Source organism: Microcaecilia unicolor, chromosome 5 (genome assembly GCF_901765095.1).
Source record: "Microcaecilia unicolor chromosome 5, aMicUni1.1, whole genome shotgun sequence".
Taxonomy (NCBI): Eukaryota; Metazoa; Chordata; class Amphibia; order Gymnophiona; family Siphonopidae; genus Microcaecilia; species Microcaecilia unicolor.
The window spans coordinates 350,941,646-350,959,535 of NC_044035.1; the positions used below are offsets into that span (position 1 = coordinate 350,941,646).

General features: G+C 48.3%; 1 protein-coding gene across 3 annotated transcripts in view; it reads right to left on the reverse strand.

The window, feature by feature from the left end:
• Window positions 1-909: 909 nt before the first annotated feature.
• Window positions 910-17,890, reverse strand: part of KIAA0513 (KIAA0513 ortholog) — a 183,909-nt gene continuing 166,928 nt past the window's right edge. For all 3 annotated transcript variants that reach the window (XM_030204555.1, XM_030204557.1, XM_030204556.1), the window contains exons 11-12: window positions 7,586-7,680; window positions 910-5,515 (exon numbers count right to left, since the gene is read on the reverse strand). In XM_030204555.1, the coding sequence (XP_030060415.1) occupies window positions 5,466-5,515; window positions 7,586-7,680 (145 nt within the window). In that variant the 3' untranslated portion in view covers window positions 910-5,465. The remainder of the gene's footprint in view (window positions 5,516-7,585; window positions 7,681-17,890) is intronic.

Here is a 17,890-nt window from a genome sequence, read left to right on the forward strand (position 1 = left end):
ATCTCCCCTTTGGCTACACTGTGAAGATCAGCAGCTGAGAGGGTCCATCTCGGTTTTCCTGTTCACTAGGAGGAAATTCGTGTAAAAAAAACAAACTTAAAATAAATATGGCAAACCAATCGAAAGAGATTGCACAATTCAACTCATGGTTCTAGCTGGCTTCCTAGTGCTGAATTTTGTTAAAATATAAACATACTCATCCATTTAACTTAATAACTGATCACCTAAATGCACCTTGCACTGGACACTGCGAGAGTAGCTTTGTAGAGGCCTTCTAGATTTATGTCCGTGCAGTTAAAAGGAAAGGCTCACGGCACTTAAAAATGGCATTACATACAAGTTTAAGGCGTGATTTCACATCTTATATGTATAACTGGTGCCAATTAGAGACAGGGGCGTAGCCAGACTTCGGCGGGAGGGGGGTCCAGAGCCCGAGGTGAGGAGGCACATTTTAGCCCCCCCCCCCCCCCCCGGTGCCGCCGATCCCCCCCCCCCCCCCGCCAACTTTGACGACCCCTGCCGACGACCCTCTCGACCCCTCCTCCCGCCACCAACCCTCCCCCACGATCGCCTACCTTTGCTGGCAGGGGACCCCAATCCCCACCAGCTGAGGAGGTCCTCTTCGTCCCGCGAAGGCTTCGTTCTGTTTCTGACGTCCTGCATACTGTACGTGCAGGACGTCAGACTCACAGAAACAGAATGAAGCCTGGCTGATCTGCAAGGCTTCATTCTGTTTCTGTGAGTCTGACGTCCTGCACGACGTCAGAAACAGAACAAAGCCTTCGCTGGACGAAGAGGACCTCCTCGGCTGGCGGGGATTGGAGTCCCCCGCCAGCAAAGGTAGCCCACGGCGATGGCGGGGGAGGGCTGGTGGCGGGAGGGGGGTCGAGAGGGTCGTCGGCAGGGGTTCCAGGGCCAAATCTACGTAGCTACGCCACTGATTACAGATAAAAGGGTGTATTTTGTAAATGTGCACAGGGGCCCAGTCACGAGCAGGTCATGGTTCCCCTCCCCGCCTTTGGAGTTAGGCCTATCCAGTCAGCAGCACAGGCCAATGAGAGGAAAACTGGAGGTGGTGTCGACATCCACAATGTCCAGTGGGACCTGAGGTTAATATGGGTGGCCACGTTAACCTCAAGTCCCACCCAAAAAATCAACCACTGCTGCACTCCTGTGAGGAGCTGCTAGGGAACCAAGCTCCGAAACTCAAGGGGGTGGTGGGGACCATTCCCTCTTCAAGCATGCCTCCAAACGAGAAGCTAGCCAGGAATTCTGTGTGACTGCCGATGACAGATATACACGCAACGCTGTTGTAAAATACAGAGTTACACGTCCAGAACAGCTCTCCTTTCAATCTCGGCATCACATAGCGTCTGCCTTAAAATTGCTACATTCACATATGTGCTAGTTTACACGTGTAAATAATGTTCAAGCTTGCTAAATTCTAACCCTCTGTACAGATGTTCCTCTAGTGGACGGATGTCCCATAACAATTGATCCCTGAACTTACTAACAAAAAGAATGCGGGAGTTAAATTAGAACAAACAGGACCTGTAACAGATCATTTAACCCACTGCTTCCAGCTTCCTGCCCAGTCTCTCAAAGTACAATGGGTCAGTCTGGACCCAGTGGTCATCTTATTGAGCTTGGCAGTCTTAACTGGACCCTGCAGACACCGAGATTAAAAAAAAAAAATAGAAGTAAAGCTTGCTACTTTTAAGTTTCACAGAAAATTCTTGTTAACCTAGAAAAGTACAATCCTAAACACTTGTAACCAGAGGCTCCAAATGCATTAACAACTCCAGTTTGATTACTAGTAACAGGGAATGCCGGACTTTAAATAGATTCCTGTTTTCAATTTTCATTTCAGAACGGAGGATATATATAGTCTTACGGTTTGCACAACTGGCCGAGAAGTGAGGGAACCAGGGTTCAAATTCCACTGATGCTTCTTCGAGCTTAAGCAGATCACATCACCTTCCCTTACTTCAGGTACCAACCTGCATTGTAAACCCTCTGGAGCAGGGACTTAAATACTGTTTCTGATTTGTAGTTCACATTGAGCTCTGATTTGGAAAGGCAAGAAATTAAATTTTAAACGAAAATCTAACTATTTTACTTCTGCCCTGGAGACCAAAGCTCTCTACCCCAAAACTGAAGCAGAGCAATGCCATCAGCTAGACACCGGGTCGGAGGCATTGCTGTTTCTCGCTCACCCGCGGAAGTGATCTGAATGATGAGAAACCATGGGTAGAGAGATGTGACGCTCCCTTTGCACCAGAATAGTAACAACCTTTCATGTTACCTCACCATATTCTGTTTTCGCAGGAGTTCGACGTTTGTATGCATTTGAAAACCAATTGTGCAGTCCAAGATTCCCATTCCTACAGCCTGGGCAACACTCCATCAGGCAGCACAGAACACGGCAGGTCTTCATTTAATGCCTGCCCTATGGTCTGGGAAAACTGCCAGCTGCCCAGCCCTTCCAGTTTTCAGCCTGGGGCACAAAACTTGAAGTGGCAAAAGCACATTTGCCGTGGGAGGCAATCAAATTAAAAACATATCACAAGCGTGAAAGTTCTTGGCGTCATGTACAGTATTCAGGACATCAGATCTGAGTGCGCTTCTAAAAAAAAAAAATGGAACTCTCAGTTTTGGTTCAGTCCCTGACCGCCGACAGCAAAAACCATCTGACTATAACCTCCAGTTCTCTTAAAGAAGACATTGCACACAGCCAACCAGCCACTATCACTGTGGGAACAGAACACCTACATCTCGTTTAAACACTGGGATATTTCCCAATTCATGCAGGGGATGTCCCTGAGGAAGAAAGCCTACATCCCTGGAATAACCAAAGACCTGCCCGGTTCTTCACATTTTTCCATTCTGGAAAGACAAGCTGAATGGAGCCTTGAAACAAACAGACACCTATTTATGTTGAAACCCACCCAAGGTAGGCATTTATTGAAGGGGCAAGGGTTTTGGGATGCTGGGAGTATTTTTCTTTGTGGGGGGAGGGTGTTAAGTGATGTTACTTGCTCAATTTGCCCTCTCTCTTCAGGAACACAACTTGCATCAATGCATCAATGGCTTAAACCATTTGGAAGTTCACATTTTGCTCTCATTTTGGGAGATTACAAGATCAGTCCCTGAGTTTTGACTGGCTGACACCTAACTTGGCAGGTACGTTAGTCAAAGCTTGTTTTCAGCTAATCACGGAGAGAACCTGCGCTGGTCAGAAGCCCCCTCCCCACCTTCAACACTCTAATTCAGTCCTTTTGACAAGTTGGTCTCCCCTATACACTTCTGGAGATTAGTTGAGCATCACGCTCAGTTTAGAAATGATTTTTTTAATGACAAAGGTTCACACAGATTTTTAAGTGCTGTGACACTCTATTACTGTGTCAACCTGGAGGATATGCCAAAGACTTGGCTGTCTAACCTTAAATGTCTCATGCAGTTCTTTGCATCATCTCACCTTCCTCATAGCTATCAACATTATAAAGTTTAAGCAACATATCTGAAATAAAGCAGTCACCCCCACCGTACACTTTCCCCCAATGTTGGTGGATGAATTTATTTTTCTTTTTATTAAAGCAAGAAAATGTTTTAAAGTGCTTATCATGAAAAAAGCGAGCAACAGATCTCCTGGGAATTTGTAACAGCAGAAAAAGAACAAGGGTCACTGCAAAATGAAAAGACAAAGATGACGAGCCAGACTTATTTAACCAATCGGCCTCCCTACTCAGGTCTTTTATATGGTGAATAAAAGAAAAAGGAATATTTAATAAGGAAATATATCAGTCCTCAGACAGAGTGATGTATTTGCTGTGTCTGCTGGGTAATTACTGGCTGTCTGGTACTCCTTAGCTGGCTTGGACTGTAGTTAAAATACATAATCTTTCAAACGGTCCCTGGAACTACTGTGAGTGTGGAATGGAGGTATCATTTCTCTGCTAACATGGCTCAGGGGGATGATAAAAATTGACCACTGCAAACAAATGCGCACAACTGAAATACAGTGAGATGCATGAATACCACGGACAAACGTTTGGATCTTTGCATGTTGAAGAATATTTACAATAATTTGAATTTTTCTTTTCATTTTGAACCACAGCTGGTTTTGCATCATGCCTCAGGCTACCTAAGAAAAACAGCGGAACACAACAGTGCCCTGGAGGCCTCCACAGAGCACCTGTACAGGACTTCTGTGGCTGTGTAATTTCCAAATGTTGCCCGAAACACGTCAGAGTTACAGCCCTAGGAAAATACCAACACACGGCAAAGTAACCAGACAAACCTGCAAATAACACACTCCAGTTTCTGGAAGATTCGGAACCTGGGACAGTGAGGTCAGTTGATTGGGTGCAGAACAGAAGTCACCCAAGGAGAGTAAGCAGATGTAGGTCCAGAGCTTTCGGGAAAAGGCGTCCAGACAAGAAATGCCTCTATTATAAACTCTTTAGGATTTCACACCCAAAGGGACTGGCTATTCTCTCTCCCCTGACAAGTTATGGCACTGAAAAGTCCAAAAATGATGGCACTTAATTGTCTGAAATGCTACTGAATGCCCTCACCTTTGCTTTTAAAATGATTTCCTTAGTGTGTAAACTTTTAGAAAAATATAGACTACTGTTTATAGCGTACCACCGGGTTCCAGCAGGACTGTCTGAAGAAACAGCCTCCAGTGCTCTTCCTGTACCAGAGCCTATCTTTCCTTCCGTATTTTGAAAAAGGACAAATGCTCCTGACATACACACAATTACACACAAGTCGAGGGCTGACCTGAATCACAGGCTGAATTTCATGACAGTTACTGTGTGGGGCCTTTTTAAAAGGCTACTTGTTAATAAAACGCAAGAAAACCCACAGCTGCAACGCAGTTCCTATCTTCTACTTTTTGGACGTTTACCATCCATCATGAGAAGGTCATGATCTCACAGAAAAGTTGGCGTCACGAGATGCATATCCAGAAGATAACTAGAAATACACAATAAAAATAAACAGGTACTGACATTTTAAACACGTTGCCTTTCCTAGTCTGAATTTCACCAAATTGTCCAGGTTCTGCAGCAACCAGCTCTCTTGCACGTGAAATGGCCGATTGCTCAAGCAGCACCCAAGAACATAGCAGCAGCTCAAAATACAGTGACTATATCCTCTTTCCCCAACCCCCAAATGCTCTGCATACTACAGAGTACACAGACAGAATACGCTAACCTTCAGCATTGACTCTTTTATAGACAAAAGACACATTCATTTCTTCCAAAATATATCATTTATATATATATATGGTTTTTTTCTGTGTTTTTCTTTTAGCTTCTATGTCTAAAACTTGCCACGCAGCACAGCCCTACAGGGATGGTTCGGTGATAATCATGCAGGGTTATTGCAGTGCTTCTGCGAAGCAAATCTTTAATACTGGAGCCCCATCCGTTCTGCTACAGCAGTGGTGGCGGGCATGGCTATTCTGAGGCCATCTGCTCAATGTGATCATTCAGTAACTTGTATTGCTCTGTAAAACAAGCAGACAAATGGACAAAACATGAGATCTGGCAGGCTGGGTGAATAAGTTCATCTCAACCTAGGAAGCAAGAAGCAGTAGATGCAGGCCCTGCCTATCAAGTTTCCAATTTTATTCAAGATTTCCTACCCCGCCTTCCGGGGACCTTCAGGGCGGCTTACAGTCCAGGGACATAGCTACGTGGAGCCACGGGGGCCTGGGCTCCCGTAGATTTGGCCCTGGACCCCCCCTGCCAATGACCCCCCCTCCTGCCGCCAACCTGCCATCAACCCGCCGTCTGTTACCTTTGCTGGCGGGGGACCCCAACCCCCGCCAGCCGAGGTCCTCTTCTTCCTTCGTTCTGTTTCTGAGTCTGTCGTCCTGCAGGATGTCAGACTCAGAAACAGAACAAAGGAAGAAGAGGACCTCGGCTGGCGGGGGTTGGAGTCCCCGCCAGCAAAGGTAGGTGACGGCGACGGAGGGTTGGCGGAGGGAGGGGGGGGGTCGAGAGGGTCGGCGGCAGGGAGGGGGGTCAAGGTGGTGGTAGTGGCAGGGGTTGACAATGGAGGGGGGTGTCGGCAATGGCAGGAGGGGGGGGGTCGGCAGCGCCTTGGGGGGGGCTAAAATGTGCCCCCTCACCTTGGGCTCTGGACCCCCCTCCCGCCGAAGTCTGGCTATGCCCCTGTTACAGTCTACAAACAGTTTAATAGAGGAAGAAAAGTATTTGAGCGAGGAAAGAGGAACTAAAGAACGACAAACATGGGAGATAGATTAAAGGTGTCTAGAGAAGACTGGGGAACAGGGAGATCATTTCCAAGGATGAGGTCCCTGAACTGAAAAAAAATCGAATGTCTAGTGCGTTCAAGAGTGATCATTCGGTAACTAGGGACTACAAGCTTTTCTCAAGACCTTTTAGGGTAGTCTCAGAGCCTCAAAGGGCCATGGCATAACCTGTATCTTCCATGCCCTTCACATACCCCCCCACCCCCACCCTTTGTTCAACTTCTGTTTCACAGCCTTTTCTCTGTTATCTGAAAGCTAACAATAAGCTTTAGGTAGCTCTTTGGGAATATGAAGGGTGGGAATTGAAATCCCTTTGGACATTTGGGTGGTGGAAATAGGGAGAGGATGTAAAATATTACAGGCAACTCAAATTTCACTAGCTGGGATGACGGGCTGGAGCACAACCACAACGGACATCTCATCAGTCACTGTGGAGGGATGAAGTGGAACTTAACTGCTCAGTAGTAAAGCCGATAATTCTTTATTTTGGGATAAATTACATGAATTTTGGTCAATTAGCACAAAGTTTTCATTTGGCCTGAAAAGCACATTCTTTAACACAATTTGTAGTAGTTCGCACAGACATTTGGAAAAAAATATGCTCTTCCCCACTCTCTACATAGTGCATCGAGACTGAAAACCAGGCCAAGGACCTGCACTTGCCTTCTGCTATAAGCCCTTTGGTTTTAGTCTCATGACACCTCAAAAGCTGTACATACAGCAGAAAGTGGCACGGTGGGAGGGGGGGTGGGCACTTTCCTCTGTGAGCCAGTTCTGAATGACTGCCTCCAGCAGAGCATTAAACAGGCCACTGGACTCCTTAAGAGGCAGTATATTGTGGAGGGTGCCAGCTTTGAGATATAAAACACACCCAGGGCACTTTCAGCTCTGTTATAAACTAGGCTGTGACAACTGTCAGGCTGTTCATAACTGTTCTGCATGCTGTTTTAGATTCTTTAATTGTTTTAGAGCTGCATTTTCTTTAAAATTTGTAATCGAAATTAATCACACGATTAAAGGTAGGTTTCCCCCCACCCCACCCCTAACTTCTACTGCAGCTCCTTGTGACCCTGGGCAATGAAAGGTTGAGTGAGTGGCCCAGAGTCAGGAGGAGCTGCAGTGGGAAAGTAAATAAACCAACATATCTTTAATCGCGCTTATAATTTTAATCAAAATGCAGCCCCTATTATAAACATACAGTACTAAGAAAACGTTTCCTGCAGAAAGTCTAATTAGGCAAAACCAAACAGAAACCTTTATTCCTTTCACGAGTTCATCAAACCTACGAATGTCTACTACCTTCATCAAGGTTGCCGATGACCGCCTGCTTCTTCAAAAAGTCACTGCACAGTTTCTTACTCAGCCCAAACGCCAACATGTTGTGAGCAAAGGTGCTGCAGAAAGAGGAGCACAAGGTGAGCGTTATAAATAAATAATTAGCTACGGCGCTCTCATCCAAACGAGCCGTCTGATGCGCTTAAGAACAGACTACCTGCTGCATCGAGAAACAGAGACTTCTCCAGAGAATTGGAAATGTACTAATTTCGGGTTGCTTTGGGGTGGGGGTGGGGGGTTGTGCGCTTTCCATGCGTGAAAATTGGTGTCTCGAAGGGCCTTTCCATTCCTAGTGAAAATACTTGGCTTGGAAGAAGGGAGCCCCATTTCGCCTGAAGCCCCCATGCATCCACTCCAATTCCAATTTTTGTTCTATAGATTGTTTTGTGGGGCAAAGGTAAAATTATGTATCATACCTGATAATTTTCTTTCCATTAATCATAGCTGATCAATCCATAGACTGGTGGGTTGTGTCCATCTACCAGCAGGTGGAGATAGAGAGCAATCCTTTTGCCTCCCTATATGTGGTCATGTGCTGCCGGAAACTCCTCAGTATGTCGATATCCAAGCTCCATCCGCAGGACTCAGCACTTAGAGAATTACACCCACAAAGGGACACTCTGCCCAGCTCACCACCGCCAAAACGGGGGAGGGGAATTAACCCAGCTCATCCCCACACAAGTGGGGGAGGGGAATCCGTCCAGCTCATCCCCGCGGAGCGGGGGAGGGACACCACCCCGCCGATGCAGGGGGATCTGGCTTATCCTGCAACCGCAACCGCGGGAGGAGCTGACTGACCCTAACACCGCCGAAGCAGGAGGGAGCGCCAGCAGAATTTATGTCTCAATCCAGCCCTGTAAAACGGAGGGGAGAGGAATGCAGCAGCTCACTGTAACACAAACTCGTCTCAACTCTTGAAGAATCCAATTGAAAAAACTTGAAGACGAAGTCCTCCTGAACAGGAACTGAAGACTAAACTTGAACCTGAAATGCAACCAGAATATAAACAGTACAGATATCTGGGAGGGGCTATGGATTGATCAGCTATGATTAATGGAAAGAAAATTATCAGGTATGATACATAATTTTACCTTCCATATCATCATGCTGATCAATCCATAGACTGGTGGGATGTACCGAAGCAGTACTCACCCAGGGCGGGACATAGCAATCCCTGACCGCAACACTGAAGCTCCAAACTGGGCCTCCGCCCGAGCAGCCACAGTCAAGCGGTAATGTCTGGAGAAGGTATGGGCCGACGCCCAAGTTGCCGCCTTGCAAATCTCTTCCAAGGAGACGGACCCGGCCTCTGCCCTCGAGGCCGCCTGAGCTCTAGTGGAGTGAGCCTTCAGCTGGATAGGCGGCACCTTCCCCGCGGCCACATAAGCCGCTGCGATGGCTTCCTTGACCCATCTTGCCACTGTAGGCTTAGCAGCCTGCAGACCCTTACGAGGACCTGCAAACAGGACAAACAGATGATCCGATTTCCGGAAATCATTGGTCACTTCCAAGTATCTGATGATGACTCGTTTCACATCCAGATATTTGAGAGCAGAGTATTCCTCTGGGTAGTCCTCCCTACCAAGGATGGGAGACAGAGCTGCTGATTCATATGGAAGCGAGAAACAATCTTGGGCAGGAAGGAAGGCACTGTGCGAATAGACACTCCTGCCTCAGTGAACTGCAGAAAAAAACTCTCGACATGAGAGCGCCTGGAACTCGGAAACTCTTCTGGCTTCTGCAAGGCTCTTAGTACCAGATTGAGATTCCATGCAGGCACCACTGAGTGCAGAGGAGGGCGCAGGTGATTAACTCCCTTGAGAAAACGCACCACATCTGGCTGCGAAGCCAGGGAAGCACCCTTCAGGCGGCCCCTGAAATAAGCCAGAGCCGCAACCTGGACTTTAAGGGAACTGAGCGACAGGCCTTTCTCCAGACCTTCTTGCAGGAACGCCAACACTGAAGAAATTGGAGCAGTGAAGGGAGAAAGTGAGCCTGCTTCACACCACGCTGCAAAGGTACGCCAAACCCTGGCGTAAGCAGTAGAAGTAGAGCGCTTCCTCGCTCTCAGCATAGTGGCGATGACCTTGTCTGAGAAGCCCTTCTTCCTCATACGCTGCCGCTCAATAGCCAGGCCGTAAGACCAAAGGGGGAGGGATCCTCCATCACCACGGGACCCTGATGCAACAGGCCCTGCTCCACTGGCAGTCGCAGAGGTTCGTCCACTGAGAGCCTGATCAAGTCCGCATACCAGGGACGTCTGGGCCAGTCCGGACCCACCAGGATTACCCGGCCCGGATGCTTTGCCACCCGGTCTAGCACCCTGCCCAACATGGGCCAGGGCGGGAACACATAGAGAAGCTCCTGTGTCGGCCACTGTTGGAGGAGAGCATCTACTCCCAGAGATCGAGGGTCCCATCCTCTGCTGAAAAAGCGCGGCAATTGGCCGATGACGCCATCAGATCTAGGCTCGGCTGGCCCCAACGCTTCGTGATGTCCAAGAACGCCTGAGCCGATAGCTGCCACTCTCCGGGATCCAAGGTATGGCAACTGAGAAAGTCCGCCTTGACATTCATGACTCCGGCAATGTGGGCCGCTGACAGCTGTTCCAGGTTCGCTTCCGCCCACTGGCAAAGATTCATAGCCTCCTTGGCTAGAAGGGCGCTCTTGGTACCTCCCTGGCGGTTGACATAGGCCACAGCCGTGGCATTGTCCGACAGGACCCGTACTGGCTTCAGCGCCAGTACCGGGAGGAACTCCAAAAGCACCAACCGAATGGCTCTGAGTTCCAGGAGGTTGATAGACCACTTTGCCTCTGCAGGAGACCAGAGCCCCTGCGCTGTCCTTCCCAAGCAGTGGGCTCCCCAGCCCAACAAAGAGGCGTCCGTCGTGACCACAATATACTCCGGGGTCACAAGAGGCATTCCTGCAGACAACTTGTCTGTCTTCAGCCACCAGCTCAGTGCCTTGCGCACTGCTGGGTCCAAGGGAAGGCGCACAGCATAATCCTCCGACACTGGAGTCCAGCGCTGCAGCAGAGAGTGTTGGAGTGGTCTCATATGAGCCCTGGCCCAGGGCACTACTTCCATCATGGCCGTCATAGAGCCCAACAGCTGCACATAGTCCCAAGCCCGAAGAGGAGAGGCTACTAGGAACTGGTCCACCTGAGCCTGAAGTTTGACAATCCGATTGTCCGGCAGGAACACTCTGCCCACTTGGGTGTCGAAACGAACTCCCAGATACTCCAGGGACTGAGTCGGGCGCAGCTGGCTTTTCTCCCAGTTGATAATCCACCCCAGGGAGCTCAAAAGAGCAATCACCCGGTCCACAGCTTTGCCGCACTCTGCATAAGAGGGGGCTCGGATCAACCAGATAAGGATGGACTTGGACTCCTTCCTTTCTCAGGAAGGCCGCGATGACCACCATTACTTTGGAGAAGGTCCGCGGAGCAGTAGCCAACCCGAACGGGAGGGCTCTGAACTGGAAGTGTCGGCCCAGGACTGCAAAACGCAGAAAGCGTTGATGAGGAGGCCAGATGGGAATATGCAAGTACGCTTCCTTGATGTCCAAGGATGCCAGGAACTCCCCTGCCTTCACTGCCGCTATAACAGAGCGGAGAGTCTCCATGCGAAAGTGCCGAACTTTCAAGGCCCGATTGACCCCTTTGAGGTCGAGGATAGGCCGGACAGAACCTCCTTTCTTTGGTACCACAAAGTAAATGGAGTAACGTCCCTTGCCAAGCTGATTTACTGGCACCGGAACGACCGCGCCCAGGCGGATCAGATTGTCCAAAGTCTGCTGCACTACCACAGCTTTGACCGGAGACTTGCAGGGAGAGAGAACAAACCCGTCTCTTAAGGGTCGGCAGAACTCTAGCTTGTAGCCGTCTCTGATGACTTCCAGCACCCAAGCGTCTGAAGTTACTCTGGTCCACTCGCCCAGAAACGAGGACAGCCGTCCTCCAATCTGCACTGGGGCGTGGACCAAGGCCCCGTCATTGGGTACAAGACCCTGGGGGAGGACCGGAGGGCTCACCTCCGGGACGGCGGTCTCTGCGAAAGGAATGCTGCTTGGGGGAGAAGTTCCTCTTGAAGGAAGAGGGGGCAGAAGAGCCCGACCTGCCCGGGCGGTACCGACGGGCTTCCTGAAACCGTCCTCTGGAGGTACCGGGGCGAGTACTGGCTCGAGCCCCGACCTCTGGTAACCTCTTGCCCTTAGACGTGCCGAGATCGGTCACAATTTTGTCCAGCTCGACCCCAAAGAGCAGCTTGCCTTTAAAAGGCAATTTAGCCAGGCGGGACTTAGAGGCATGGTCAGCAGACCAATACTTCAGCCAAGGCCACCGCCGCGCAGAGATTGTCTGAGCCATACCTTTAGCCGAGGCTCTCAAGACATCATACAGCAAGTCTGCCAAATAGGCCAAGCCCGATTCCAGGGCCGGCCAATCAGCCCTCAAGGAAGGATCCGAGGGGAAAGCCCGCTGCACCATAGTCAGGCACGCCCTGGCCACATAGGAGCCGCACACTGAGGCCTGCAAACTTAAAGCAGCCGCCTCAAAGGACGACCTTAAGGCCGCCTCCAATCTTCTGTCTTGGGCGTCCTTTAGGGCCGTGCCACCTTCCACCGGCAACGCCGTTTTCTTAGTCACCGCAGTGATTAAAGAATCCACGGTAGGCCAAAGAAAGGCCTCACGTTCACCTTCAGGCAAAGGATAGAGGCGGGACATAGCCCTAGCCACTTTGAGGCTCGCTTCCGGGACATCCCATTGAGCCGAAATCAAGGTGTGCATGGCATTATGCACGTGGAAGGTTCTAGGCGGGCGCTTCGTCCCCAGCATAATGGCGGAGCCAACAGGGGCTGAGGGAGAGACGTCCTCCGGAGAGGAAATCTTCAAAATGCTCATGGCCTGCAATAACAGGTTGGGCAAATCCTCTGAGCAAAAGATCCACGCTACAGAGGGGTCATCCGCTCCATCCGAGCGGGAATCCGTCTCCTCCAAGGAATCCCCAAAGGACCGTTGGGAGAACCCAGATACGCTGCCCTCATCTACATCGGAGGAGACAAAGTCCTCCAAGGCCTGGGAATCCACCCGAGGGCGTTTACTTCCGGGGGCCTCAACCTCTTTATCAGATGAGGGAGCAGGGGCAGCATTTTGCATAAGGAAGGCCTGATGCAGCAGCAAAATAAACTCGGGGAAGAAACCCCCCAGACTGTGCACTTCCGCAGCCTGGGCCACAGCCCTAGACGCACCCTCAACCGGCGCTCGCAAGAGCGGGGGAGAAACATGCTGCACATCTAAGATGGCGTCCGGCGCAACACTCCGCGAAGGAGCCGCACGGGAAGAACGGCACTTAACTTTAGCCGCTTTTTTGCAATCGCCCAAATTAAGGGCGTTCATGGCATTAACGTCTCCCACCTCAAGGGCGGCCCAAGAAGAAGCCGTCCGAGCAGCGTGGCCGGCCAAGATGGCGGAGGCGAGCAGCGGGGGATGGGCGTTTATGGCAGGAAAAACCGCCACACCGGAGGAAGGACCAGGACACTCATCGGCCTCCAAACTGCCACCCAACAAGGGCGAATCAGGCTTTACGACCCCCGCATCCCCTCTAGAAGCGCACACGCGATCAGGGGAGCAATACCTTGCGCCCTCGCCCTCCAACGCCATAGGCCACGTGGAGATCAATCGGGGAACCCCCTGCCCGCTACAAAAAAGGTAAAAATTACCTGCTTTCCGCTCCGAGCTGTAACGAACTGGTGTCCCAGTGAGTAGCTGCAATAAACGTTTAAATAAACGTCGAAATAAACGCCCTTAAGGACGTCCAAAATTTTCTTTTTTTTTTTTTTAAACGGAGCCAGCGGGAGGGGGGAGAAAAGGAGGGACCTGGCACCACCAGGTTTGCACTTGCTCAAGAAGAGCCCTCAACCCCAGGTACTCAACAAAACCTAAGAATTAGGCTTAGAGACCTAGCCAGAGCTGCTGCTGTGTGTGACCACCACCTGCTGAGATAGAGAACATACTGGGGAGTTTCCGGCAGCACATGACCACATATAGGGAGGCAAAGTTTGCTCTCTATCTCCACCTGCTGGTAGATGGACACAACCCACCAGTCTATGGATTGATCAGCATGATGATATGGAAGATTCCATTTTTTACAGCTTTACCCAATTACTGAGAGTTTAAGTCTGTCACCTGAGTCATCCCAAGTGCTTACTTGTCTTATCTATCTTGACTAAGCTCCAGAGAGCAGGGACCGGTCTTATTGCAATGTGTATCTGTAGAGTGCTTATAATATAAAGGGTCGGTGGAATTAACTTCATATGTTCAACATATAAAAATCCGTTGTATAATCCATCTCCATAAACGAAATCAATCAAATCTTACTACTTAGGGTAGGAAAAAGCCTCAGTTAATGGATAACCCTATTTTTTATTACTTTTAGAGTGTTAATTATTTTGTCACCAGCTTAAAAAACCTCCGCTTTTGTGTCTTCTTATAATTTTTATTCTAACAAAATATTAGCAAACAGTCTCTCAAAATTCAGCTATCAAATAGATCTTCAAGAATGACTCTTTACGACAGACGGATAAGGCTTTTGTATATATAAGTAGAAGTGAGGCTGCTGATTGACAAATGAGTTTCTTGTATATATAAGTAATAAAAAATTCTTGAAGATCTACTTGATAGCTGAATTTTGAGAGATTGTTTGCTAATACTCGATATTTCAACTGTTCCCTGAAACACAGACCTAACAAACAGGGCTCGGCCTGAAGGTTCACTGGTGACTGGGCCTACAGGAGGTGAGAATGCTGAAGCTCCCAGGGCGAGGAGGGGATGGGAAGAATCCCAGTTATCACACAACTGCGACACCTAGAGATCTGTTCAATAAAGGGGTGACTACCGAGAAGTTCCCACTGTCCTTTACAGAATACTAGCGTACCAGGTCAAACACATGCAAATAATTTAGCCATGACCGATCACATCAGCCATACAGCTAGTGTAAATGATCACACCTAGATTGCTAACCCCCCCCCCCCCCCCTCTTTATTGTCTGACTGTGTGCTCTGGCTTGTCTTCAATTTGTAGGCTCTGGCTTTGGATCAATTATCCCCGACTTGCACCACTCCTGTCAATTGCCCCGAATCCAGTCACATGATCCTGCTGATGTAAGGTGTCACTTCCTTCAAGACATTTTTAAATTTGATACATTGGCAGTGTTCTGTGCTTCTACCCTCTTTATTGCTTGATTGTGTACTCTTGACTTTGATTTCGATTTATTTAATTTGCAGGCTTTGGATTGACTTTCCCTGACTTGCAACTGCTCTTGTAAATCATCCCAAATCCAGTCACCTGACCCTGCTGACCTAAGATACCACTTTCTTCAAGACATTTAAATCTGAGATATTGACAGAATTCCACACCGCAGACGCGTGCCAAAGGAGTGCACCCAGGGAGCAGGTTGTGCTCCTTGGGTGAGCTCCTTGAAGCAAACTCCTTTTTAGAACGAGATCACATTTTTGTCAAATTTTTTTTGCTGTTTTTTTTCTACTTGACCAGCCATTAATGGAGGTCCCTAATGCAACTCCCTCTCAGATACCAATTATGGAAGAAAACTCTTTCCCGATTTCTGTAATATGGAAATCGCATTCACCTTCTTGACATCCTTGGCCTCAGGTACATTACCGTACTGAATGTTTTTCTTTTTGTACCTCCCAGTTATCAGACCTGCTGTCTCATCTGGCCTCTCAAAATTGCCGTTCAGCATGCTCTAAGTCTCCCCTCGTTCATGATCTACTAACAGATTGTCGTATACATTCTCTTTGCCTCGCAGAAACATAGTTATGCACTGGTGAGGAAGCTTACATCTACCAATGTCGTGCTTACATATATGAAGCTTTTCATGTGGCTTGCACTTCCAAACGAGGGGGAGGTTGACGTTATACTTCCCTCTTCCTACTCTGCTACTGACACTCCATCACTGAGTTTTTTTTACTCAGGGTACTGGGTATTCACATTTCTTCTCCTATTTCATGATATCATCTTATGTTTTTTCCATGCCCCCTACAGCTCGATGGATGCCTGGGATTGTTTATTACACAGAGACAGACACTACATTAAGATTTCCTAATCTTCTGATATTTGGCGATTTCGATGGTCATCTGCCTTTGTCCTATCGTGTCTTGAAGACTTGGGGCTGTCTCAACATATTACTTTTCCCACCCACTCGGCTGGCCACCTACTTGATCTAGTTCTTTCTAATCTCACATCAAACTTTTCTCTGGATCATTTTTCTATAAATTGTTATCCCGATGGAAAGGGAATGGGATTTGATATACTGCCTTTCTGTGGTTACAAACAAAGCAGTTTACATATTATATACAGGTACTTAATTTGGTGCCTGGGGCAATAGAAGATTAAGTGAATTGCCCAAGTCACAAGGAGCTGCCTTTCCTTTCTGAGCACACCACCCGAACTCTCGTCCACACTCTCATTACCTCCCGACTTGACTACTGCAACTTACTCCTCACCGGACTCCCACTTAGCCATCTATCCCCCCTTCAATCTGTTCAGAACTCTGCTGCACGTCTTATATTCCACCAGAACCGATATACTCATATCACCCATCTCCTCAAGTCACTTCATTGGCTTCCGATCAGTTACCGCATACAATTCAAGCTTCTCCTCCTTACCTACAAATGCACCCGGTCTGCTGCTCCTCACTACCTCTCTACCCTCATCTCCCCCTATGTTCCCGCCCGTAACATCCGCTCACAGGACAAATCCCTCCTTTCAGTTCCCTTCTCCACCACTGCCAACTCCAGGCTCCGCTCATTCTGCCTTGCCTCGCCCTATGCCTGGAACAATCTTCCTCAACCCCTACGCCAAGCCCCCTCCCTACCCATCTTCAAATCTCTGCTTAAAACTCACCTCTTCAATGCTGCTTTCGGCACCTAACCTTTCGAGAAATATAGTATGCCCTATCAGACTGACTCTACACTTGTCTTTTACATTGTAAGCTCCTTGAGCAGGGACTGTCCTTCCATGTTAAAATTGTACAGCGCTGCGTAACCCTAGTAGCGCTTTAGAAATGTTAAGTAGTAGTAGTAGTATATTTACTCTCAGGGAAATTCCCACCCCTGCCTCTACTGTTTCTCTTCCCCATGTTCTACACCATTCGGGCTCTGATCACGATGCTCTTCACCATTTTGACCCAGTTACTTGCCCTCCCCTTATTCCAGGCTTTCCCTGATTTTCTTTCCCTCCCTACCGTTGGAATAGCAGCCCTCTCCTGGGATAAGTAAATGAATATAGGACTAGATAAATTTGCACCTCTCAAACTTCAGATCTGTTTATCTCAGTTTAAAACTCCCTGGTACCATCCTGGATTCTGTTTACTGAAAAATAAGAGTTTGCAGAGCAGAAGGTCTCTGGCTTAAACATCGCACCCCAGAGCACCGACACTGATGCAGACAGGAACTCCGTTATTTTAATTCTCAGCTAAGACTTGAAAAAAAAACCAACCCTTCTTTTCAGCTCAATTATCCTCTTCTGCCAACCCTACAAAACACTTATTTCAAATTGTTTCAGACCTCGCGTCTTCTAGGACTGTGTCTTTCACTCCAACTTGCCCCTCTATAGTCACTTTAAACTCCCTACCTTAACTTCCCTAGCTAACACCTTATCTTCCATGAATTGGTTGAAGGTTTCGAGTCATGGCTTACTCCCTTTAGCTCTTATCCTAGTCAATCAGTCTTTTCTCTGGCTCTGTTCTGATACCCTGTCCCATTTTCAAAAAACCTTCACTTGATCCTACTATCCCTTCCAATTATCGCCCAGTTTCTAACCTCTGCTTTTTATGTAAACTTACAGAGAAGACTTGTTTATTTCCAACTCCTTGCATTTATCGAACATACATTGATCCTTCATCCTTGTTGAGAGGGTTTTCATCATCAACACAGTATTGAATCTGTGGTCATGTCTCTGTGCACAGTAAATTCAACTCTTCACTTGTCAAGGGAATATTAGCGTAACTATTTCCCTTGATCTGTCAGCTGCTTTCGATCTTGTAGATCACTCCCTTCTTCTTCAGCATCTCTCTGATATTGGGACTTCTGGGTCTGCCTTCAACTAATTCTCTTCATTTTTACATGATCGTACTTTTTCTGACCAACCATTCTGCATCCACATCCTCTTCCTTTTATTCTCTGTCCTGTGGGGTTCCCCAAGGTTCTATTCTGTCACCACTTCTCTTTAATATTTTCTTAAACCCTTTG